The sequence below is a fragment of the Monodelphis domestica genome, chromosome 4 (assembly GCF_027887165.1).
Source record: "Monodelphis domestica isolate mMonDom1 chromosome 4, mMonDom1.pri, whole genome shotgun sequence".
NCBI lineage: Eukaryota > Metazoa > Chordata > Mammalia > Didelphimorphia > Didelphidae > Monodelphis > Monodelphis domestica.
Window position 1 is genome coordinate 105,525,626 of NC_077230.1, and position 25,997 is coordinate 105,551,622.

The 25,997-nt window shown below is 40.5% G+C and overlaps 2 protein-coding genes across 2 annotated transcripts; one reads left to right on the forward strand and one right to left on the reverse strand.

The window, feature by feature from the left end:
- Positions 1-221: 221 nt before the first annotated feature.
- Positions 222-8,540, forward strand: GPR148 (G protein-coupled receptor 148). The gene is made up of 2 exons (XM_001376543.4): positions 222-461; positions 6,180-8,540. Exon 2 carries the CDS (start codon positions 6,245-6,247, stop codon positions 7,370-7,372), a length of 1,128 nt encoding a protein of 375 aa, XP_001376580.3. The 5' UTR covers positions 222-461; positions 6,180-6,244; the 3' UTR covers positions 7,373-8,540.
- Positions 8,541-13,840: 5,300 nt separating this feature from the next.
- On the reverse strand, positions 13,841-14,893 carry LOC103102742 (probable G-protein coupled receptor 148). The gene has a single exon (XM_007494028.1). The coding sequence runs from the start codon at positions 14,891-14,893 to the stop codon at positions 13,841-13,843; it is 1,053 nt and encodes a 350-aa protein (XP_007494090.1).
- Between the last annotated feature and the right edge of the window lie 11,104 nt (positions 14,894-25,997).

Consider the following 25,997-nt stretch of genomic DNA (forward strand, 5'->3'; position numbering starts at 1 on the left):
GGAGTATTTGGCCCTCTGCATCACCTTACCTTGAAGTCGGTGAGCCCAGGAGTCCACCAGAGCATTTCCCCTTGTGAGATCAGTCACACACACACCAGCCAAATGCTCCTTCCTCTAACCAGGTTGTGTTGACTCAATGACCTAAGTTCTGGGCTGGGGTGATGGGAAGCTGTTGCTATGGGTTACCTCTATCAGCTGCTGCAGAAGAGGTCTATAATCCTACTATTCAGCTGGCTCTCTTTGTCAACACAGCATGATCACTCCATCCCTGCCTAGCTGACTGGTAAGGATCGATTCCCAAATTGCTCAAGGATATCGAACCATCCCCAGAAGGCCCTGTGGTTTGGAAGAGATTAAAAGTGGAGTCTGTTGTTTACTTTCCTGCCAGGGTGAGCGGTTCAAATTCCAGTCACTGAAAAGAGTATCCTGGACCTTTGACTGGGGTACGCAGAAATGCCACTGTGAGTAATCTTCTATTTCTTTCTTAGATCAACAGGATCTTGGGCAGTGTTTGGCATTCCCAAAGGAAAGTGGAGTCAGCCAGTGAAGAAGTGTTTATTAAGCATCTACTATGTTTTAGTCAATACGATAAGTGCCGGGGATATACAGAAAGACCCCAAACCTGTCCTTGCTCTCAAAGAGCTCATGGTCTACTGGGGAAGAGAAAACATTCATTAAACAAGATATAGACAGGATGAATTGGTGACAAAATTGGGAAGGCACTAGAATGGAGGGAGATCAGGAGAAGATTCTTGTAGAAGGTAGGATTTTACCTGGTCTTTGAAGAATGCCAGGGAAGTCAGGAGATGGAGATAATATGGAGGTCATCTAGGGTACATTTTTACTATGCACATGCATACTATATGAGAAAGGGATTTCAGACTGCACTGAAATGATGACTGATCGGAATTTATGTCTCCAGACAACTGTGGGATAGGGCTTTGAAATTCAGATGGAACTGGAAAGGACCTTAAATATTATTCAGTCCAGGTGTTCTAACTCTGTGTGTGTGTGTGCGTGTGTGTGTGGTGTGTTGGGTGAGATCTATCAATCCCCATCTTTATGCATATTAAGTGCATAAACTAAAACACAGGATTATAAAGGAAACCAACTGTGTTAAAATAAAGATGTAATTTTTTTTCCCATTCAAGTTCATGGCCCTCCTGAAATCTAAGCACAGTCTCCAAATTCAAGAACCCTGATCTAATCTAATTCCTTTATTTAACTGATAAAGAACAAGAGGTCCAGAAAAAGGAAATAACTTGAACAAGGTCATATAGGAAGTAAAGGAGCAGAGTCAGGATGTAAATTTAGATCCTCTGCTTCCACAGGCAGGGTTTTTTTCCATGGCACTCTCTTACCCAGGAGGCAAACTCTGGTTTAAATTTTGTATTTTGTGACTGTTCAAACTTAAGAGGAGCTGACTGACCCTACATTTTAGCTGTGCCATTACAGGAGGAAAAAAAGGCAGAGCTTTAGTTCCTTCCCCGAAGTGAAAGCTCAGCCCTAAATAGCCTAACCACCCAAGGGGGCTTCCCAGAGTTTTTAACTTTGGGTCAGTAAGGGAGTGAGTCTGCAAAATATTTCTTTTAAACCCGATTTCTTTTAGAGAAGTGAAACAGAGCAAAGGAAGACTCCACAGGACAGGTAGGGATTTTTCTTATTGGGTTTTGGGAGGCTGCTTGCACATTTGAGGTTTCTCTGGGGTTCAGTAATACATCTAGGGAGGCAGAGTGGCATAATAGAGTATTGGGCTTGGAATCAGGAAGACCTTCAATCAATTCTTGCCTTAGTCACTAAATAGCTGTGGGACCCTGGATAGTTTACTTAATCTTGCTACACCCAAATTTTCTTATCTATAAAATGGGGATAATAATAATAACTTCCTCACAGGGTTGTTGTAAGGATCTATATTACACATAAAAGACTTTGCAAAGCATGACAGGATAGACAAATGTGAATTACATTTTTTGTATAGATCCCGTTCTTGTTCCAAGACTCAAATGAGAATGTAAAACACTTGGTAAACTTTAAAGCATTATATAAGTGGCTATTTTTGTTGATGTGTCTGTGCACTGAGAAAAGCTGAACCCTGAACTCCTGCTTTTGGGTAACCCTCCAGAATAGCTGCTTTTAGTAATATAGAAATGGTGTCATATGTTTGTTTACAAAGTCTTTTCATAAATGGCACTTCTGATCTCTGAGTGGTGCGAGTATCATTTTTAGCATTTTGCAGATGAAGAAACCAAAGTTCAGAGAGGTAGTAACACTCCTGGAGCCAAGGATTTGAATGAAGATTTTTCTGGTTTGGGGATCAGTGTGCCTTCTACCATGCTATGTGCCAGTAATTAAAAAATATTTACAAGATGATGTTTGCTGCAGCCCAGAATATGTGTTGGGTCTATGCATACACAGCCAGCATGGTCATTTTGAATGAGTCAGTGTCTATATGGGCAACAGAGATTGGTGTATTTCTAAAGCAAAGGGGTAATTTTAGTCCTCAAAATTCAACATGAGGGACAGCTGGGAGACTCAGTGGATTGAGAGCCAGATCTAGAGATGGGAGGTCCTGGGTTCAAATCTAACCTCAGACTCTTCTTAGCTGTGTGACCCTGGGCAAGTCACTTAACCCCCATTTGCCTAGCCCTTACCACTACTCTTCTTTTTTTTAAACCCTTACCTTCTGTCTTAGAATCAATACCGGGTATTGGTTCTAAGGCAGAATAGTGATAAGGGCTAGGCAATGGGGGTTAAATGACTTATCCAGGGTCACACAGCAGGGAAGTATCTGAGGCCAGATTTGAACCCAGGACCTCTTGTCTCTAGGCTGGTCTCTCAATCCACTGAGCTACCCAGCTGCCCCCAACCCTCCATATCACCTTTAAGGCCCATTCTAGTTTTAATTCTATGATTCAATGGTATATTTTTCATGGAGAATAGGTCCTGGGCATAGATATGAAGAAAGGCAAAGGGTATACTAATATGTATTGATAATATTATCTTAAACTCTGAGGGTGGTTAGCTTCCCTGACCCTGGAAGTCTTCTTCTCCTCTTTCCTTTCTTCTGTCTTAGAATCAATACTGTGTATTAGTTCCAAGGCAGAAGAGTGGTAAAGGACTAGGCAATGGGGGTTAAGTGACTTGCCATCAAAATTTGAATCCAGGACCTCTTGCTTCCAGTACTGGCTCTCTATCCACTGAGCCACCTAGTTGCCCCTGACTGGAAATCTAACAAAAGCCAAATGACTGCTTATCTGGGACATTGTAGAAGATATTGTTGTTATGGTATAGTGTTGGATAAATGACCTTTGAGCTCCCATCCAAACCTGTGATTCTGTGAACTGATTGTAAAAAGTAACAAAATCTCAGATTTATGTAACACTTTAAAGTCTGCAAAGCTGATTGTATTTTTGTTGCAGTTGTTTTTAGCCATGTCCAACTCTTTGTGGCTCCATTTGGGATTTTTTCATCAAAGATACTGGAGTAGTTTGTCATTTCCTTCTCTAGCTTATTTTACAAATAAGAAAACGGAGGCAATCAAGGTTAAGTGACTTGTCTAGGGTCACTTCGGGTCCAGTACACTATCCACTGCACCACCTAGCTGCTGCCAAAGCTTATTATATATGTCCTTTCATTTAATCCTTAATAAGCAGCATCAGATTCTTGTGTTTTTTTTTTGTACTATTATTGTCTCCATTTTGAAGAAACTGAGATTCAGAGTTTAAGTGACTTGCTCATGGTTGAAGAACTAGGAAGTATGAGGAAAAGGATTGGCTCCAAGGCAGAAGAGGGGTAAGGGCTAGGCAATGGGGGTCAAGTGACTTGCCCAGGGTCACACAGCTGGGAAGTGTCTGAGGTCAGATTTGAATCTAGGATCTCCCATCTCTAGGCTTGACTCTCAGCTACCCCTGGGAGTCTTAGGTTTTGATAACTTTGCAAAACAGTTGGGACTTTGTTGTGTTGGGAAATGAGGTGAAGGAGGGTAATGTTTATTTAAAGCTGTTCCTGGTCTTTGTTTCAGGAGGATGCTCACTGCTGTCAGAGACTGTACATAGCTCTAATTCAGTGTCTGAACTTATCATGCCTTTCCTTTGGGGTTATTGATATTTAATAGTTTCTTAGGAAGCCTCCTAACTCTCCTTGAGCTCCAGGCCAGGCATGGAAAGAAGTAAAATGTTTGTAGCCACTTCTAGTGGAGGTGATGGGCCAACACCAAGAGGGGAATTGCACTTATGTAAAGGTAGAATTATGGGCTCTCTGCTGGTTTGTCTGTCTCCTGCTTGGTTTTCCTGGTAAAGCAAATGATAATCCCTCACTAAAAGCTACCCAAGGGAAAAGTTCAGGGCTTTTTTCTTTTCCTTTTCATGTATTCGATGTCCCTGTGTTTCTCTGCATTTAAACAATTTTAAACTATCCTTTAAATTATTTTCTCTCTGCTTCTCTAACTGCCTCACTTCTATTACTTAATAGTTGATATTAGCAGCTGATATCTGTTTAATACTTAATAAAATAAAAAGTTCTTTTCTAATAGTATCTTATTTGATTGTTGCTTACAACAAACCTATGAGCTAAATGAGCTGTGGGGTAGCTAGGTGGTTCAGTGAATAGAGCCTGAGCTTGGAGTCAGGAAGATACAAATCTAGCTCAGATGCTTACTGTCTGTGTGACCCTAGGCAAGGCACTTTATCTCATTTGCCTCAGTTTCCTTATATGTAAAATGAGCTGGAGAAAAGTGAACAACTATTCTAGAGGAATACTGGAGGGAAGGAAAAAAGGAATAAATATTTATAATAAATTTATTTATAGTGGTTACTATAAATAGGCCAGGCACTACGTTAAACACTTTACCAATATTATCTCATTTGATTCTCACAAAAGATTTGTTGTTATCCCCATTTTTACATTTAAGCAAACCAAAGCCAAGAGGTTAAGTGACTTGTTTATAGTCACATAGCTTCTAAGCATTTGATTTGATTTGAATTTGGATTTTCCTGACTCCAGGTCTAACATTCAAATTTCTGCACTACCTAGCTGCTGTAAACCTTAAAATTTTTTCATTTAGGAATTACATAGCTGAATTCCTTGGCGACCTTAAATTAATATATATCAGTCTTTTAAAGTGATTTCCTTGTCACACTGCCCAGAAAAATATGAAATTGCATGAAAAATAAAAGTCAAGTTCCTAGCACATAGTAGGTGCTTCATAGAATCCTTATTAATTGGTAGATTGACAGCTTTCATTGCTCACAGAAGAAAGCCATATTCCTATGCTTAGCATTCAAAGAAGATGCCAAGATTCTTGCTATCTAGGTCTGTTAGGTGTGATAAGACATATGCAAATCACCACCATACAAGATGGAATATTAGTTTATTAAGAGAGTAACACAGCCATAGGGAAGCCCGGAGGTGGATAGAAACCCTTTCTCGCTGAGAAATCAGGGAAGATTTCACTTAGGATATGGCTTTTCAGTTGGGCCTTTCTAGATGGGTAGGATTTTGTCAGGAAGAGCTGATGAAAAAATGCTTCTAGGGTCATAGGGCATGGCTCTCGATAAACACAGGGATGACGATATTGTTCTTTCGAAACCAGAGAGGGTGTAGCGGGAGATAAAAACTGGAAAACTAAGTGGTGGTGCCTTGGAGGGCAGGACTGATAACTCAATAGGAAACCATGGTTTGGGAATTTTTTTTCTGGAGTCAGTTGCAGATAAACAGTCTTGAACTTTTTGTAATTGTTCATTACATGATTGTGTTTATTTTTTTTTTCCAACAACCCTAGAGACTTCTCCAGGGCATGGACCCTGCCTCCTCTTTATTTTAATCCTTCCACAGTTATTAGGCCTATGTTAGGTTCTCAGAAGACTGTTCTAAAAATAGTTAGCCACTTTACAATGCAAAAATTGTTATTCCCTTGAAAGTGTTTTTTTTTCTTTCCAAATTTGAACATGCGAACTCAAAGAGGATGGAGAAATTTCATTTAAAGAGGAAGAATGGTTCAGTAAGAATTTTAAATGAGATGGATTAGCTGATAACCCTTTGAGGATTTTTAAGCAGAAGAAAATCAGAGGGGACTTCCTGATCACTGGAAGAAACCCTTTTCAATTCTGAGATTTTAATTCTGTGATGAGTAACACATTTAAATGGTGCTTTAAAATTTACAGCGCTATCTTTTGTCCTAGGTCAGTCTCACCGTATGGCCTTTCAGAACTGAAGGCTGTCTCTGCCTTTTCCAGCTGAACTGTTCATGTTCAAGGAAGTAGAAAACTTGATGCTGGGTTCTTTTCTTCCTCATGGATGTACGGATCTCAACCCCAAAAACATGGATAAAGAAACAGTACTGAGCCATTTGGAGGGAAAGGCCACCCCATTTCAAGTGGAAATTCTTAACCTGGCACCCTCTTTTTATCAACTTCCTGGCAACGCCTCCTTGGAACTTGAGGAGGCCTTTTGGGCCCTCTTACCCTCACTCCGTTGGTTCCTTGTTCCTCTGGCCCTCCTCACCGCTGCCACCCTGGCCTTGAGCCCCCTTCTCCTGGCTACCATCCTGTGGAAGAAGAAATTCCGGAGGGAACCCCGTTACTTGCTTTTTGCTAATGTCATGCTCTCAGATCTGGCCTATATCCTGTTCCACGTATTGATCTCTACAAGCAACCTCCTAGGTTGGCCCCTCGGGCGAATTGTCTGTGGCATCCTCACCGATGTGGTATTTATCTCCTACGCAAGTACCATCTTGTCCTTCACTGTGATGGTGGCAGACACCTACCTCGCTATTATGCTCCCCCTTCGCTATCTCTCCCTCATGTCCTGTGCCACTGCCAGGAAGGTGGTGGCCATGATTTGGGTGGTGGCCTGCTTCTTTCCCACCTTCCTGGTTTGGTTCAGCAAACGGCAGGATTCTACATTGACACAGGAGTCCTCGCTGTGTATCCTGCAGCTGACTCTGAGTTCAAATTCAGACAGCAATCACATGATCACCGTTGCCCACATTTTCATCTTCTGTGTCCTCTTTGTCTGTGCAGCTCTGATCGCCTACTGCTATGTGAAGATCTATCACACAGCCAGGACGTCAGGCCTCTGTTTGAATCGTTATTCCAGGGCCAGGGGGACGTTGCTGATCCATACGATGTTGATTGTACTGTATATCAGTCCAGTGGTGGTTTTTGCTGTGGATATTATGCTGTCTAGGAAATATCGCATTCGAAATAATTCCCGATTATGGCTGATGGCCATTAACAGTGAAATACTAATGATGCTTCCCAGAGCCCTGTTGCCTTACTTGTATGGACTGAGATATCGGCAGCTTCTCCAGACTCTGAAAGGCTTAGTCTCTAAGAGAAGGACCAGTGATATTCAAACAATTTCCTTTAGCTAGTGGAGCTCAGAGTTTAAAGTAAGGAAACTCCTCAAAAACATCAAATGGGTCCAAGGGTTAATTTCTCCAGACCTCCAAATTATGTTGTTCTGTTATAGGGGAGCATTCTTTTCTTTTTTAAACCCTGCCTTCTATTTTTAGAATAATATTAAGTATCAGTTCCAAGGCAGAAGAACGGAAAGGGCTAGGCAACTGGGGTTAAGTGACTTGCCCAGGGTCACACAGCTAGGAAGTATCTGCGGCCAGACTTGAATCCAGTACTTCCCATCTCCAGAACTGGATCTCTAGGGACATTGTTTTCTAGAAAAGTCAAGTCAACAAGCACTTACTAAGTAAGTATTCTCTGCCAGGTACTGTAGTCTGGACTGCTAAGAACTGCATCCCCAATCTCTGAGGCCAAATATGAAATAGAGCTGATTCTCAAAGAGTCCTTGATTATGGATGTACAGGAAAAGAAGGAAATGTTACACACTACCCTCTTCATTTTCTTACTTTGACTCTTAAACCATGTGGATTTCTATTTGATTTGGTGAGGTCTCTGACTTTGGTGAATAAGATATTTGAGGTGGGGAGGGATCAGGGGAGTTGAAGTATAATTTTGACTTGATGATAGGACCAAAACTATAAATAGCTCAGCTACAGCATTGTTTAGCTTTCATCTCTCAGTCCTTAACAATAAAACGGATAGACCCCAAAACTGGGATTTTCATTAGAGAGTGAGTGTTACTGTTAGATGTCTAGGCACCAGAGAAAGTATTTTTTCAGAAAGTTTTCTTTAGTGGCCTTAGATACTTCCTAGTTGTATGATCCTGGGCAAGTCACTTAACCTTCATTGCTTAACCTTTGCCACTCTTCTGCCTTGGAACCAATACATGGTTTCAAACAAATGAAGCAGCTTTAACACACACACAAAAGTTTTATTTATTGTTACTGGATCATAAAATGTAATTACTTTGAGACATCTACCAACTCATGGAAATAGGTTTGTTATTAAAAGTTTTCTTTTCTATAATAGTGTTGACTCTATTGATATTTTAGTTCTCTGGAGTTTGAATTCAAGACTGAGTTGATCTAATGTGTCTATTGTCTGTCTTCCTGCTAGATGAGAAGGCAGAGATACAACTTCAGTTAGAAAAATCTGTCAGGCACTCCAATGAGTGGAATTAAAGGGAGATTTATTAAATTAAAAGGAAACATCTGCCTCATGGTGAGTGAAAATCCTTGTCTTTTATAATTTCCCCTGACTGTTGTCTTTGTCAAGATTGTATGGACCTTGGGGCTTTTTTGCTTTAACTTTCCTTAATATGCCTTGATCATACTTCTCCCCATCTTCTCTCTCCCACACTCCAGCCAGACCATCCTACTTACAGCCCATGCCTAGTTCAAGTCTTCAGATCTTTGTTCATACTGATGCTCTGGCTTAGAATAACCCTTCACATTTGTTCTTTCTATTCAAATGGTACCCACCCATGAATGCCAACTCATATTGCGTCTCCTTTATAAAGCTTTCCCAGACTACCTCGATCTCTACCTTGAGCTATTATAATGCTTCTAGTCCACACCATTCACCCAGTCCTGGGTTTTCTCATATAATTGTTATTTTTAATATTTTATCAATCAGTTTATGAGTGCCTCCAGAGGATGTGCCATACTTTTTCCTTCTTTGTGTCCACTGCCTTGCCCCTCACACTACCTAATCCTGCCCCCTGCTTCCCCAGTGCCACACACATCCATCTCATAAGACCTAGCACAGGACTGATCACAGAGCTCCACTCAGTAAACACTTGTTGAACTGAACTGAATTGAGTCACTATATCATGGGTACACAAACCATTGGAAATGCAACGATGGACTGATTTTATTGGATACTCTTTTCTTCTATGGTTACATTGTTTTCACTCCCCCCCACCTCCCTTGATACAAAATAAATGTTGTCAAGCAAAACAAATCAACACATTAATCATATCTGAAGACATATAGACTTTATTCCACATCTCTATAACAGTTCATTCAAGTCTTTACAAGTTCTTTTGAATTCTTCACGTTGTTTTTTAGATCAAATGAATATTCCATTAAATTCAGGCACCTCAAAATTAGACATCCTGCAATTGGTAAATACCCACTTTGTTTTTAGTTCTTTGCCAATAGAAAAAAAAATTTGCTGTAAGGGGGCAGTTAAATGGCTCAGTGGATTGAGAATTAGGTCTAGAGATGGGAGGTCCTGGGTTCAAATGTGGCCTCAGACACTTCCCAGCTATGTGACCCTGGGCAAGTCACTTGACCCCCATTGCCTAGACCTTACTACTCTTCTGCCTTGGAACCAATACACAGTCTTGATTCTAAGACGGAAGGTAAGGGTTTTAGAAATTAAAAAAAATTTGCTGTAAATATTTTTGTCTACACCATTATCTCCTTTCTTTGTCCAACCATTCTCTTGTGTAAATTGTATTTCCAGTCAGATCTCCAAGTTTCAATTACATACACATATCTGCAGGCATATTTAAACAGAAGTACATGTCCTTAGGTAGACTCAGAGAGAGCCATACCTTTATAGGCACCCAGACCCAGAGGGATAAAACAACATCCTTCCCTCCTTCCTCCCCCTCCTCAGGTTAGTCCTCTAACTTTGTCATTGTCCCTCCTTGGGTCTCAGTTTCTTCATCCCTAAAATGATGATGTCATGAACCTAGAAAGAATGATTTAACCTTTTGAGACTCTTCAGTTCTCAAAGGGAGACAGACACACTACCTGTCTCATAAGGTTGTTTGGAAGAAAGCTATAGAAATGTGAGCCATTATTATCAGCCCCATTTTATAGCCATTTGTTTGGTAAATGACAGATCTGGGGGATATAAACCCAAGTCTTCTGGATTCTAAGTCTGATACTCAGTTCCCCACTGCTTCCACATTTGGGAATTTCCAAATACCTAAATGTTTGCTGTCTCAAAGACAAAACATCCAATTGCTTCTTGGTTTAGTGATCCTATTTCACAGCATTTAGGAGAGTCTCCAATAATTGGCAAAAGACAAGGCTTTCTCTGTGGGGCCTAGGACGCACCGATGAGTTCAGGTTATGTTGCTACCAAATGGACAGGGCTACTGGATCATTTGACTGCTGATCATTTCGACAAATGGTAATCTAGTAGTCTGTTCAGGCCAGTGACTATGGAAATGCAGGTTGAGATAATCTATGAAGAAAAATCAGTCAGTTGGGGGCAGGCAATCAGTCAAATCAGTTTAGAATGGTGGAACAGAATCAAGGCTGATGGACTGAATTTTTCTATTTTCAACTGATTGGTGGGTACTGTGAGGAGGTGTGCCAGGCAGAAAAGTGGTTTATTAGAGTTTAGAACTGGAAAGGGCTTTAGAAGTCACTTAATTCAACTTTTAATTTTATAAACAAGGAATAAGACGACTAGTGAGGTATCACAGGTGTGAATGGGCAAATGTTTAACAACTGATTCTATAAAAAAGATGTATATATACATATATATTCAGGATACAATTTTGAAGCTTAATCTGGGTTCAGCTAGGTGGCTCTCAGTGGATAGTCAGGCCTAGAGACGGGAAGTCCTAGATTCAAATCTGGCCTTAGACATTTCCTAGCTGTATGACCTTGGGTAAGTCATTTAATAACCACTGCCTAGCTCTTACTGCTCTTCTGTCTGGGAACCAATACACAGTATAGGAAGATAGAAGTAAGTTTTTTTTTTTAAGTTTAATTTGATTATTAACATTTTCTTCATCACTCTTTTTAAAAAAATCCTTGTCTTCCATCTTAGAATCAATACTATATATTGGTTCTAAAGCAGAAGAGTGGTAAGGGACTATGAAATGGGGGTTAAGTGACTTGTCCAAGGTCACACAGCTAGGAAGTATCCGAGGCCAGATTTGAACCTAGGACCTCCCATCTCTAGGCTTGGCTCTCAATCCACTGATCCACTCAGTGGCCTCTTCTTCATTGCTCTTAAGTATAGACAAAGCAAGAAAATAATTGTCAAAGCCTTGATCTGTAGTGTTTGCAATTTCTTGGATATAAATACTCATTGAAAAATTTAACAACTGGCTCTCATAAGCTGGTTCAAGGTGGTTCCAGAATTTTCTTAAATATAAGTGGCACAAATACTTGAAGAAATCTGTAATTTTGGGTGAACTACCTCCATCAATATAGATTCCAGTCTATCTCTGATTTAGTAGGCAAGTTCCTAGATTGTTACTTGAGAAACAGAGAAATTAAGTGATTTTCCCAGGTCAACACACTATAGGGGGATTATAGGGTTTTGAATCTAAAACTTTAACTCCAAGTCCAGGGAGACATAGTGCTAAGAACTTTATAATTATTATCTCATTTGATCTTCACAATAACTCTGATAGGTAGGTGCTATTATTATCACCATTATATAGATGAAGAAACTGAGGCAAACAGACATGAAATGATTTGCTAAAGGTCATATAGCTAGTAAGTGCCTGAGGTATAATTCGAATTCAGGTCTTCCTAGTCTCTAGTCCTAGAGTTCTATTTATTGTACCACCTTGTTGCCCTGTGAAGATTAAATTAAATTAACTCTCCCCTGCCCATTTTTAGATTTAATCACCAGAAGTGTATACACCCCACTTACACTTGGGTGGGGGAGTTCTGTGACCCACGTGTATAATAGTGGGTGACAAATCACCCCTTGGGCAGTCCTAAGCAAAGCTTTCGCTATAATTAGTACACGTAAAATGGAAGAAAGTCACAGGAAGTGACAAAAAGGAATGATCTTTAAAAATGCCAAAAACTTCCTGTGACTGAGTCTTTGGAGATCTTTTGGAGGTTTGGATTTTGGAGGAGCTCTGACTGAGGATCTTGGACTGCTTCTACTTTCCCTAAAACTACCACTTGGGTGAGTGAAAAAGGCTGACTCATTTCCTGAATTTCTGAAAAGGGACCAGCCTCAGGAAAGACCTACCCTATTAAGAAAGGCTTCCTGCTGCCCAGGTCCTTGGCTCAAGGCTGAGGGCCCTCTGGCTAAGGACTAACTAGCCCTGCCTGGGTTGAGCCAGGGCTGGAGCAAAATTCTTAGTGTGTAGGCTAGATATCTTACCCTGTCCTCTCTCGGATTTTTTTACTTTCACTCTTCTATATTTTATAATAAATCATTAAAATAAATCTCTTTGGAATTTGACTAAATTCCTGGCGCCCCTACTCCTAAATAATCCAGTCCAACCTTTTATACTAAGCCCTTACATTCCTACCCCTTACAGTCCTTTAGATATACTAAGTATATGTGTGCCATTTCTGACTCCACACAAAACCCCCAACATTTTAGTGCTGGAACAAATCTTAGAAGCTATCTTGTCCAACTCCTTTGTTTTCCAAATAAGGAAATTGAGACCCAAAGTGACTTGTGTAGTTAAGTAGTACAATTAGGATTTGAAGCCAGATTTTCTGGCCCCAGATCTAGTGCCCTTTCTGCCTCTCCTGATTATGGCTCACATTGTCCTTTGTGTTGTCATTGTCATCATGGCCCATTCTGAAATGCCCAAGACTTTTCCTCTTATAGTGGCATCCATACGATCCTGCATCCTGTGCGGTTCCTTCATCTAACACCGAAGCTATCTATCTATAGCACCAGCCACGTAAGACTGGGATCTCTTTGTTAGCAGGGACTATATTTTGCCCTGCTTTCTATTTCCAGCTTAACATGGTGCCTGGCATGTAACCTTTCAGGACTCACCCAAAAGATGATTAAAATGATAGAAAAAATAGACAACTCTGAACCTCAGAAAAAACAAGCAAACCCCCACACTCCCATTACTTTTTGTCTTCATAACACCTCTAAGACAGAAGGGAGAGGGCTTTTTGAGTAAAAGATGTTTAACAGCATCAGTATATAGCAGATAGGTGACACAGTGGATAGAGTGCTGGTTTTAGAATCAAAGACTCACTTTCCTGAGTTCAAATCTGGCCTCAGGCACTTATCTGTGTGACCATTGGCAAGTCACTTAATCTTGTTTGCCTTAGTTTTCTCATCTGTAAAATGAGCTGAAGAAGGAAATGGTAAACTTCTCCAGCATCTTTGACAAGAAAACCCCAAACAGGGTCATGAAGCATCAGGCACAATTAAAAAAATGACTGAACATGAACAAAATACATACACGCACAATAGATACATACACATATGTAACCATGTCTGCACTGAAGAATAATATTTTAAAGCTAGAAAGGGCTTCTAAGAGTATTTAATTCAGCCTCTTTATTTTATAGGGCTGGATGGGTTAGGTGACTTACCCAGGGTTTTATGGCTCATTAGTGGCAGATTAAAACCCAGGTCTTTTGATTCCTAGTTCATTACTCTTACTCCAGTAAGTAGTCAAGGTAAGTACCTTGTCTGAGCCCAAAGACTGATGTGGCATTGCACCTTAAAATGGGAGGAGGTAAGCAAAGGACTTAGGAGGTCCTTGTATATGTGTGTTGGAACTCTCTTCCTTAAGATAACGTAACTGGTGGCCTCAAATTAGGATGCTTTCTGCCACACAGGAGTCTGAGGTTCTTGGTTATCTCTCTGTAGCGCAGCCCATAGAGGTAAGGGGACAGAGCTTTGGGGAGGACCATCAGGATGTTGCAGATGGTCAGTGACAGCCATATCTCAGTCTGTAGGCTTAGGTGGTAATTGTGATAGAGCAGCGTTTCAACCACATATGCCAGAAGTGGGCAGAAGTATAAGAAGAGCACTGTGTGGTGCATCAGGAATGTGACACTGGCCCGAGACGTCATGCCCTTCCAGATGCCCAGCTGGCGGGTTTTCATATAGAGGCTGAAGTAGCAAAAGGTAATTAGGAAGAGGCAGAAGAAGAGGCTGGTAACAGAAAGCACATAGCACAATTTTACAGCATTATCTCCATGTAGGGTCATTACCAGAATGACTGGGACAGAGCAGATTTCCACCGGACACAGCGTTGGCTCCTGTGTTGCCCAAAGGGTGAAGAAGACTGTGGCAGGGAAGAGGCCGGCAAAGACCCAGATGGAAAAGATAAGTTTCTTGGTTCGGGGAAAGGTCAGGATGGTGGCATAGCGCAGTGGCCACAGGATGGCCAAGTAGGTGTTGAACACCATGGCCACAGCAGTGAGGAGCCCCCCACAGTAGGTCTGCGAGATTAGGAACAGCAGGAGGACACATGTGTACCTGGGGAGCCGTAATTCAGCCACATTCAAGATGGTTGAGAGCGTGTAGAAGAGGAGATAGAGAAGGTTGTAGAGCAAGGCACTGCCCAAGATGAGGTATCGGGGTTCCTGGCGCGTGTGGATGTTGGAGAAGATGGAGAACAAGATGAGGGGGATGACTCCGGCCGCCACCAGCAGGCAGATGATGGGGGAGATGAGGAAGAGCTTCATCTCCTCAAACTGCAATGAGGGGTCCCAGTCCTGCAGCCTAGACAGAGAGCTCTTGTTCATGGGCAGGGTGTCATTGGTATCTGGCTCCCTGATGAAGACCAGGGTTGTACTCAGCAAGAAGACTGAGAAGCAGACTGTGATGTTCATCTCTTGAATTGTCCAAGGAGAGCTGAGGAGAAGAAACCAGCACCTTAGTTGGGAGTTGCTAAGGATGTTTACAAATTCTGGGATGTCAGTGATGGGCTATGAGAGGCAGACCAGGAGTTCAGGTAGTTGGAGAAGAGTGGCAGATAGCATATGTATAGCAGGTAGGGGGTTCAAGTTAATTAGAAAAAGGATATGTAGGGGCAGCTAGGAGCATATTGAACCATGAGGTCTTGGGTTCAAATATGGACTTTTCCTAGCTGTGTGTCCCAGGGCAAGTTACTTAACTCCCATTGCCTGTTCCTTACCACTCTTCTGCCTTGGAATCAATCCTTAGTATTTCGTCTTAGAAGACGAAAGGTGAGGGTTTTAAGGAAAAAAAAGGTCATATAACTTGGTGCTTCTTTGCAGCTCAGTAGTTAGAAAGCCAGGCCTGGAGCCAGGAGGTCCTAGGTTCAAATCTAGCCTCAGATACTTCCTAGCTTTGTGACCCTGGGGAAGTCTCTTAACCCTGTTTTGCCTCAGTTTCCTCATCTATAAAATGAGCTGGAGAAGCAAATGACAAACCACTCCTATATCTTTGGAAGAAAACCTCAAATGGAGTTAAGAAGTGTCAGACCTGACTGACAAATGACTGAGCAACACATCCTTGCAAAATTAATTACTACAGATATTATTATAAAGAAACGGACCTCAGAGAGATTGTCATTTGTCAGTGGCGACAAAATTAGCAAATCTCAGAGCCTGGATTTGAACTCAGAATCTTCCACCACTCTACTATTCCAAATTGAAATCCTTGAGTTCATTAGGCAAGACTACCCCATAGTGCCTGGGCATTCCATGGCCACAGGATAGGGGGAGGCAGGGAGTAAAGTCAGAGCAAGAAGTCTATGGGAAGAACTAAACAAGCAGGAAGGACCCCTGAGGAAGCAGGTTCTTGAACTTGCAAGTTGATATTCCTGAGCGATCCAGCTAGTTTAGGACTGTGATCTGAGGACTGGGGCTGGCTGCCCAGATCTTATGCTCCCTGAAGAAATAGTTGGGTAAGGATTGGCAGGCATGAGACAGGAACTTGCAAGAGGTGAAGCTTACCTTTCAGGGCTTTGGGTGGTCGTCGCAGCAACTGCGTAAGGCAGAGACAGGGCTAGGCTGAGTTGACATGGCAGTGTTAGATCAGAGGAAACAACCTGACTCTTTTGTCAGACTGGTGTCCCTGGTAGAAAGTTCAAGGGTGATAAAATATTAAAGTCTATTCAGCAGATAGATCCAAGAGATACTCTTCCCTGTAGAAGATGGGATTCTCTCCTCCTAAAAAATCACCTGCTACAGAAAGCACCAATCCTCCCTGAGTCTGCTCAGTGTTCTGGTGTCCTCAGGTCACTCTCTTCTCAGTGAGTGTTCAATTCCTGACAATAAATTCCCGGGTCTGTACCCATTGCCTAAGCATAACAAGGCAGCAGATGGAGTATTGACTTGATTAAACAGAGAGAGATAAAAGAAGATGTTCTGGCAAAGTAAAGTCATAAATGGGATCAGCTGACCAGTCAGCAATTATGTGCTGGTGCCAAATTTATTGATCAGACAAAATCAATTAAAATAACATTATTTTTAAACTACCTATATAAATAGTGTACCACCAGGCAGTGTGGCATAGTAGACAGAATGCTGGCCATCCAATCTGAATGACATGGGTTCAAATCCTGCCTCTGATGCATCCTGGCCATGTGATCATAGGTAAGTCACTTAACCTTTCAGTCTGAGGTAGTTCTTGGAGACCATGAATTAATTACACATGGATTAGCTATTCACATGTGTGGAAAGAGTTGTCATACCGAAATTTTCACATATCAATGAAATAATAGGGGGATGAATTTTCTCCCTGGTCTCACTCCCTTCCCTAGTGCACCAATTTGTGGTTAATGGAAATAGTAATAATGACTTGCATTGATTTTTCTTAAAATGTTTTATTGACATACTTTGTTTTTACATTACCTTCATTTCTGATTATACTCATCCCTGATTCCTCTTTTCCAATGAGTCATCCTTTATGAGAAAAAGGAAAAAATTAACCACGTAATCAAAATTAATCAACACATCGACTCAGTCTATCAGTATATGCAATGTTCCACGCCCATAGCCTCTCTCCATACAAAGGAGGGAGGTGAGTTTTTTCTTCTCTTCTTTTTTGTTGGAGGGGTCACTGCTTTATAGTTTTCAAAGCATTTTCATATTTATTATAGCATTCAATTTTCTTAATCTTTTTAGGTAGGCAGGACAGGACTTGGAAGAGGACCCTGAGGTCAAGGGACTTGCCCAATGACAGCCAAGATTAGAACCTCGGTATATTGATTCTCAGTCCAGAACTTTTAAGGAGAAGCCTTGAAAATTATATATCTACTAGTATGCCCTGAGACCATACAAAGAGGATGGAGACTTTTTGGTGGTCATTTATATACCCATTCTGTTTCTTCCTTTCTCAAGGAGCTCATTATACCTCCTTTTTTTTCTGGCTTGAGTAATGCTAAATTCTGCTGGAGAGTCATCTAACTATCCCGAATGGACTCACTGTGAAATTGTTATTTACTGTCAACTAGGCCCTTGATGCCTCCTGGTAATCCCTTTATTCTTCCCTGATTAATTTTCTATCACATTTTACACACTGCTGATTATAAAGTTCTTTCTCCTCAAGCCTCCCAATCACTTCTTCTCTATTCCTTCTTAGAAGAGGTTCTTTTTTCCTACTTAAATGAGAAAAAAAGAGGCTATGTGTTGAGAGCTCTCCCTTTCCCTACATGTCTTGCCTCAAAAATCACTCTTCATTTGTACTCTCCTTTTTCTTCCCTTGTTCCTTTCTCTGATGAAGTAGCCTTCTCTTTTCCAAGGTGAAGTCTTCTTCCACAGTGCTCTTGCTCCCTTCTATACTCTCTCTTCTATATCCCTACCCCTTCTATCATTCTCTCTCTTTCTTTCACCTTCAGTCTCTCCTTATTCACTGGCTCCTTCTCTGTCACTTGGAAATATGCTCAGCTCACCCTCATGCTTTAAAACCCTTTATTTGACTCTGCCATTTCCTTAAATAGTTTATCAAAATCTCCTTCATTTCAAACTCCTAGAAAGAACCATCTACACTCACTGCTCAGTTCTTTGTAATTTGGCTCTCAATCTACTACTGGACTGAAACTGCTCTGTCCAAGGTTATCAATGATCCTTTAATTGCTCAGTCTAATACCTTTTCCTCAGTTCTACCTGACCTCTTCATAGCTTTTTTTTTAACCCATACCTTCTGTCTTAGTATCAAATCTAAGACAGAAGAGAAGCAAGGGCTAGGCAATTGGACCCATAGCCACACAGCTAGAAAAATGCCTGAGGACGGAGGCCAACCTTTTCATAGCTTTTGACTCTATTAATGATCCCTTCCATTTGACCCTTCTCTTTTTTTTTTTTGGATTCTATGACATTGTTCCTCCCTTTCTAACTTTCCCCCACTTCATTCTCATTTGCTAGATCATTATCATCCTCTAGTGTGGACTATCCCCAAAGCTCTGACTCCTGCCCTTTTTTCTTCTTTCTTTATATTCTGCCCAACTTTCTGCAGTTTACTCCTAAGTATATATCCAGCTGTAATCTCTCTCCTGACTTCTAGTTCCATTTTACCAGCTGCCTAGTAGATATCTCCATCTGGATAACCTTTATAAATTTCAAACTCAACATGTCCAAAAGAGAATTGATATTTCTCCTAAATTTGTTTCTTCCACAAACTTCCCTGTTTCTATTTATGGCATCATCACTTAAGTTCACAACCTGAGTCATTGTTGGTTCTTTCCTCTCCCTTACCCCCTGTCTAATCAGTAAAATCAACAAACATTTGTCGATCTGATCTTTCCAGCATCTCTCAAGTTCATTCTTTTCTATCTCATCATACAAGTTCTAGTTCAAGCTCAAGCTCTCATCAACTCTTGCTTGAAATATTACAATAGCCTCCTCATTGCTCCCTTTGCTTTCATTTTCTCTCCTATCTAATCCACTCTTTACACAGCTGCCAAGTTGATATTCTCAAAACAAATATATGACTGGGTAACTCTTCTCCTCTCCACTAAAAAATCTGGCCCAGATCCAATGCCCTTTCTACTGCACCACACTGCCTCTACTGATTACAATTTATACTACCCTTCACATTTTTGTTGTCATCATACACCCTTCTGAAATGTCTGAGTTTTTTTTCTCTTATAACAACATCAATATGATTCTGCATCTTGTGTGGTTCCTTCATCTAACACCAAAGATATGATCACTATAGCACTGGGCTTAAGACTGTGAGAAGACTGTTTGCCTTTGTATGTCTGGCATTGAAATGCTTGTTGAATGACTGAGATTATCTATCTATCTATCTATCTATCTATCTATCTATCTATCTATCTATCTAAACCCTTACCTTTTTTATTAGAATCAATACTGTATATTGCTTCTAAGGCATAAGAGTGGTAAGGGCTAGGCAATAGGGGTTGTGACTTGCCCAGGGTCACACAGCTAGGAAGTGTCCGAGGTCAAGTTTGAACCCAGAACCTCCCAACTCTAGGTCTGGCTCTCAAACCACTGAGCCACCTTAGCTGCCTCCCACCCCCCAGTTTGCTAGTTTTAAAGATGCAGGCAACCAGTCAAAGAAGGCTACCCTATATGGAAGAGGACTGAAGAAGCCTTCACGTTAGACAGTCTGGACATGCTCAGACAAGCCTGAGTTATACTGGTACCACATCTGGGCTGTTATACCTTACTATCTTATCTCTACATGACTGGCCCATTTCCTTTCTTGATCATACCATTAATGTTGCTTCTCATAGCCAAGCCATTGTGGATAATATTCTGCACCCTGTTTATACCCACCATATGTCTCTCCATTGTCATTTGGGTGATGTGAAATTTGGATTCTTCCAAGACCATGAATTCCCATGATTCCCAGCCAGATAATTGCTAGGGGAATACAGGTGTTAAAAAATGTATTTTGGTAACAAGGACATCTAGCAACCACTAATTTTCCAAGTTTAATTCAGCATACCCACTTCCTCTTGTTGGATTCTACGTGTTGTTCTCTGAGAGAACATATCCACATAAAGCTGATGAAACAAAAACATCTCAGAAAAGAACAACTTCTTTCCTGGTACTTAGCTCTAAATTCTTTCTCAGACAGTCAACAGAGTTAACCATCCTCAATAGCTCCATGTGTTTCTCTCTGTCTCTCTGTCTCTCTGTCTCTCTCTCTCTTTCTCTCTCTCTCTCTTTCTCTCTCTCTCTCTCTCTCTCTCTCTCTCTCTCTCTCTCTCTCTCTCTCTCTCTGTCTCTGTCTCTCTCTCTCTTTTGTTTGTTCATAGGATTACCATAGATTTTAAATTGGAAGGGACCTTGGAAGTAATCTAGTCCCTTCATTTTATAGATGGGGAAACTGAGGCAGACAAGAGGTTATTTTCCCAGGGTCACACAACTGGCAAATGTTAGAGGATAGATTTGAATTTAAGCCTTCTTAAGCCCTCAATCTACTTACTGTATCACCTAGTTGCTTTTATATCTATAATTATAATAGATTATATTAATCTATTGTGTTATATTGTACCTATTGCATTTATTGTAGTGTTTTAAGATTTAAAAAATAAGATAACTCTAGGTCACATAAATATTATTTTCACTTCATAGTGGGGAAATTGAGACATGGAGAAGCATAATAATTTTTCAGCAAATTACTAAATGTTTTGACCCAGGACTAAATCCATATCTTTTGATTTTATATAATATGACCATACAACATACTACACCACATTGCCTCTTTGTCAGAGAAATAAGTAATAGTTTTGGCTTCTGGGAGAAACTGTACCAAATGCCTCTGAGATAAGTAGCATGAAACCTGCCCTTAAGTCAGCTTTGAAATTCATGACAAAAGATACTAAAATAAGTAATGAAGACACATCCAGTTGAACAGGAGGGAAGAATTCATGACTATAGAAATTTCTTTGACAATAAATGAGTTAAATATTCAATTTTTTGTACCCTTTAAATCAGTGCCTAGGAAAAGCCCAGATTGCCCAACTTATGGCTCTTGCTTTGAGCAGTTTCTTTAAATTAATTCATTCATATTAACTGAGGGTCTACTATGTTCCCAGCCAGCCCTTTGCTGGGGGGGGGGGGGGGATACAGAACCCTGCCTTCAAAGAGCTTATTGACTGGTTGGGGGACAAATCTAATTAAATTGAACAGAGGGAAAATTAAATACCTAAAATTAAAAGTATTTACTACAAACTGGAGGAGGAGTTTTGAGGACTTGATCATCATAGGATTGACTAATTGACTAATCAGGGAAGTCTTCATGGAGGATATAGGACTTGAGCTGGACTTTGAAAGCTGGATAAAATTTAGTTCAAAAGAGACTGGGAGAGCAACGGGTGGCTTAGTGGATTGAGAGCCAGGCCTAGAGAAGGGAGGTCCTGGGTTCAAATCTAGTCTCAGACACTTCCCAGATGTGTGACTCTGGGCAAGTCACTTAACCCCCATTGCCTAGCCTTTACCACTTTTCTACCTTGGAACCAATATACAGTATTGATTCTAAGACAGAAGGTAAAGGTTTTAAAAAAATAGATTGAAATGGAAGGCATTGCAGGCAGGAGAAACAGCATGACTACTGTAATGTCCTTAACTTTTCTGGCTCAGGGAATGAAGGGAACAGAGAATCAAGTTCTGATAGATGGGGAAGCATTGATGGGAAGATTCAGGTTAGCTGAGGCCTTAGGCAAATATTTCTAATCCTCCCCCTAGAAAAGAGAACACATTCTGACTCACAACTCTTTATTTGGTAACTATATATTTCTGCCTGAGTCAGAAATTTGTGGATTGTTAGTTGGGTAGGAGGGAGTCAGTGTAATGTCACAGATTCAGAGCTGTCTACAGCATTGTCAACTTTTAACCCAGCTTCACTGTTTTATTCATTTTTCCAAAATTAAAAATAGTTGAAAAAAAAACCCCCTAGTTTGCTGAAGATCTCTGGAGGGATAGCATGGGGTCATTGACTATTGTAATGTCACATTTTGAATTTAAACTTCTTTTACATTAGGTGATGTAGTGAAAGTCTAGAAATTGTTATTCACATGAATTTTCAGTTGTTTTTCAGTTGAGACTTACTCTTTGGTTAAAAAAATTATTTAGAATATTTTTCTGTGGTTAAATGATTCATGATTTTTCCTAACCCTCTTCCCTCCCCCCTCCCATGGCTGATAAGCAATTTCACTGGGTTGTACATTTATCATTGTTCAAAACCCATTTCCATGTTGTTCATATTTGCAGTAGAGTGATCTTTTAACATAAAAACCCAATCACATCCCCATTGCAGGGTCATATGCTTTTATTCTGTGTTTCTGCTCCCACAGTTCTTTCTCTGGATGTGGATCATGTTCTTTCTCATAAGTGTCTCAGAATTGTCCTCTCAGAATTGTCCTGGATCATTGCATTGCTGCTAGTAGAGAAGTCAGTTACATTTGATTGTGCCACAATGTATTCGCCTCTGTGTATGATGTCCTCTTGGTTCTGTTCCTTTCACTCTGCATCAATTCCTGGAGATCTTTCCAGTTCACATGGAATTCCTCCAGTTCATTATTCCTTTGAGCACAATAGTATTCTATCACCAACAGATACCACAATTTGTTCAGCCATTCCCCAATTGATAGACACGCCCTCATTTTCCAATTTTTTGCCATCACAAAGAACATGGCGATAAATATTTTTGGACATGCATTTTTCCTTATTATCTCTTTGGGGTACAAACACAGCAGTGCTATAGCTAGATCATGGGCAGGCATTCTTTTAAAGCCCTTTGGGCAAAATTCCAAATTGCCCTTCAGAATAACCCATAGCTAGTAATTATCTCATGCTGAGTTTTGTGTAAAGGAAGATTCTCCCCTCCTCCCTCCTCACTAGGTTGATCTGTCCATCAAACATTCCTGACATACCACAGTTGTGCCAGGTTTTGTGTCAGTTAGCATGGTATACATTAATAAAAGTCAAGGCTTTGGGCTTGAAAGGGGGAATATCGAGGGAGAATCAAGAGGGAATTGGGGGAGAATGGAGAAGAAAAGGAAGAAGGAAGAAGTTGGGAATAGAGCAGGCAGGTGAGGGTGGAAAGAGGAAAGAGACTGGCAGGCTAGGGATCACATGGTCAGGTTACTTAGGAATGATTGTCTACCCTTCCTAATAAACTTTATAAAATATATATCTGGGTAGAAATATTCCAATTCTTACAGAATGCCAACCACATTGGTTTAACAAAGGGGCTTAATTTTCTCCTGATTAGTATTATATAGATGTGTAGGTATAGCTTAGGTAAGATAAAAAAGGGCTTCAGTTTGCTGGCCTGCCTTCATATGCGAAAGGAACCGTGGTGGAGAGAGGGAACAGGTTGCTTTATTTCCCAGATTGGATCACTTTGGATTGGTGAGAAACCTCCTTTGTGTTTCCTCATCCCTGTTATTTTTTACTGTAGCCCAGGGTGGGTCAGTGGAGTCCTGGCCAGAGCCCTGGGACCCAGCCCAGCCCAGCCCCTGACTTCCCCTGGGTTCGTGAAACCACTGGGTCCAACTGCTGCTTTGCTTAGCCAAGTACTGCTCTGAGTGAGGAGACACCCCTTAAGGATTCTCTTCACATGGTTCTTCCTCCCCCAACTCCTGACCTGTTTTGGGTGAGAGTTAAGGAGCTCCCTGGGGCAGTAGAGAGCATGGAAGAAGCCTTTTGCAGGACCTGGCCCTGTTTTCCCAGGCATGAAAAATGCAGACTCCCCCTTTTGCCCCCAGACAGTTTGACTTTTCCAGACATGAAAAAACGCAGAATCCTGTTTATTCCCAGCCTCTGCACTCTCCCTAGATGTGCGATCAGCACAGCCCAGCGCATGGGAGTACCCTCCATTCCAAACAGGACCAAGTTTATTTTTAAACCAAGGGGCACTAGGACCCAACAGATTTTCCCAGCCCAGTGTCTGCTTGACTTTCCCTGCGAGCCACACCATTTGGTGACACCTGTTAAATTAATCCTGGGGGTCCTTCCAAGCTGTGGACTAGGGTTAGGAGCTCCCTCCCCCCTCCCAACTTTGAAAAAACTTGGCCACTGCCTAACCTCTGGGGAGGAGAAACTGCATTTTTATAAGGAAGTTCTCTTTAATTTTTTTCTCTGCCCTCCCCCACCCTCAAACTTTCCTGGCAGACTGCCTGCCTCCTTTAGTATATCAAAAGCCACTCCAACCTTCCTTGAAGACTGCCTGCCTTCTTTAGCATATTAAAAGTCACATTTTTTCCCCCTTGCTTTTTATCTAACTGCTTGCTTTGATAGATTTACCTGCAGGTGCCTTCCACTCTACATGCATTTGTAGCGCCACCTACTGTTGAGAATTAAAACTGCAGGAAAATAAAAAGAATTCCTTTGCTACTGCTACTAGTGATCTAAAATAATGCTATTAAATTGATTACATTTAAAGAAAAGGATTGTTAATAGGGAATATTAATAATATTGAATTTAAATTAAAACTAAATTTCTAAAATTGAACAAAACCAACATTAAATCAAATTAATTACATGCAATATTGAGGAATAATTTTAGAACACAATAGTATTAATAATACTATCAATAACAATAATTATTAATTTTCAATAACTATTATTAGTCATGCCTATTATTAATTACTAATGGTTATTATTTATGATTGATACTTGTTGTTTATGGCTATTAATTATTAATAACAACAACTATAATAAACACATATTCATAAATAATTATAGTAAATGCATATTATTATTAATTATTACTAACAACAATTATTATACTAAGTACACATTCATTATTGATACTATTGCTGTGCAACAATTACTCTTTCCTTACATTAGTTTTTTGTTTTAAACCTCTTATTTTCTTCCACAATAACATTGCAGAACTTTGTGTCTTCATTTAAAAAAAATATTTTAGGAACTTTTCATTGTTTAAGCTGACCATTTAGCAATACTCAAACTAGCTTAAATAGGATATACAGTCTAGACAATATGGGAAATACTGCAACACATCAAGGGAAATCAGGATATATTCCTCCTGATTCACCCCTGCATAAATTTCTAAAATCCTGGAGTGATCCCAATTTGCCTAAGGAGAATTGGATGACACAGAAAGAAGTTAGAAAACTTTGTAAGGCATGGATGGACATATCTTTTACTTGGCCAAATATGGCTCTTTTGACTTCAAGATCTTAAAATATTTGAAGTTAGCTATTAAAAACAAAGATTCCAAAGATTATAAATACTGGTACTTGTGGGCATATCATGTTGATAAATTGACCATTCCTTCCAGTGAGGAAACCTTTTTTTCTTTGGAACCAAACCATTCTAGCTCAACTCTGTCAGTGAAATCTAGCAAGAGTGATGTGACAATATCCATGCAAATAAACTAATGTGGCGAACTGATTGGAGAAAGGATAGACAGGAGGCAAGAAGACCAGTGAAGAGGCTATTATAATAGTATAGGAAAGAAGAGATGAGTTTGAACTAGGGCAATTGCTGTAGAACTGGAGAGGAGAGCTTGAATTTGAGAGTTATTGCAGAGGTAAAAATATAAGTTTTGGCACCCGATTAGATGAATGGAGTGAGAGACAGAAGAGTTTCAAAGATGATTTCCAGGAACTGGGAGGAGATACCATTAACAAAGATAAAGAAATAAATTGTTACTTGTTGTTCAGTTATGTACAACTCTTTATGACATCATTTAGAGTTTTATTGACAAAGATACTGGAGTGGTTTGCTATTTCCTTCTTCAGCTCATTTTCTAGATGAGGAAACTGTGGTAAACAGGGTTAAGTGACTTGTCCAGGATCACACAGCTAATAAGTGCCTGAGGTCAGATCTGAACTCAGGAAGATGAGTCTTCCTGACTCCAGACCTGTCACTCTCTCCATTGAACCATGTATCTTCCCTGATTAAAAAAAAAGTATGCAGCATAATGCCTGGCACTTATGTTGTTGTTCAGTCATGTCTGACTTTTCATAACCCTGTAAACCATATTGTCCATGGAGTTTTCTTGGCAAAGATATTGGTTTGCCATT

What these genes read in the sequence shown, in the direction of transcription:
- GPR148 (XM_001376543.4), top strand. Translation starts at nt 6,245, where the DNA reads ATGTTCAAGGAAGTAGAAAACTTGATGCTGGGTTCTTTTCTTCCTCAT.
- LOC103102742 (XM_007494028.1), bottom strand. Translation starts at nt 14,893, where the DNA reads ATGAACATCACAGTCTGCTTCTCAGTCTTCTTGCTGAGTACAACCCTG.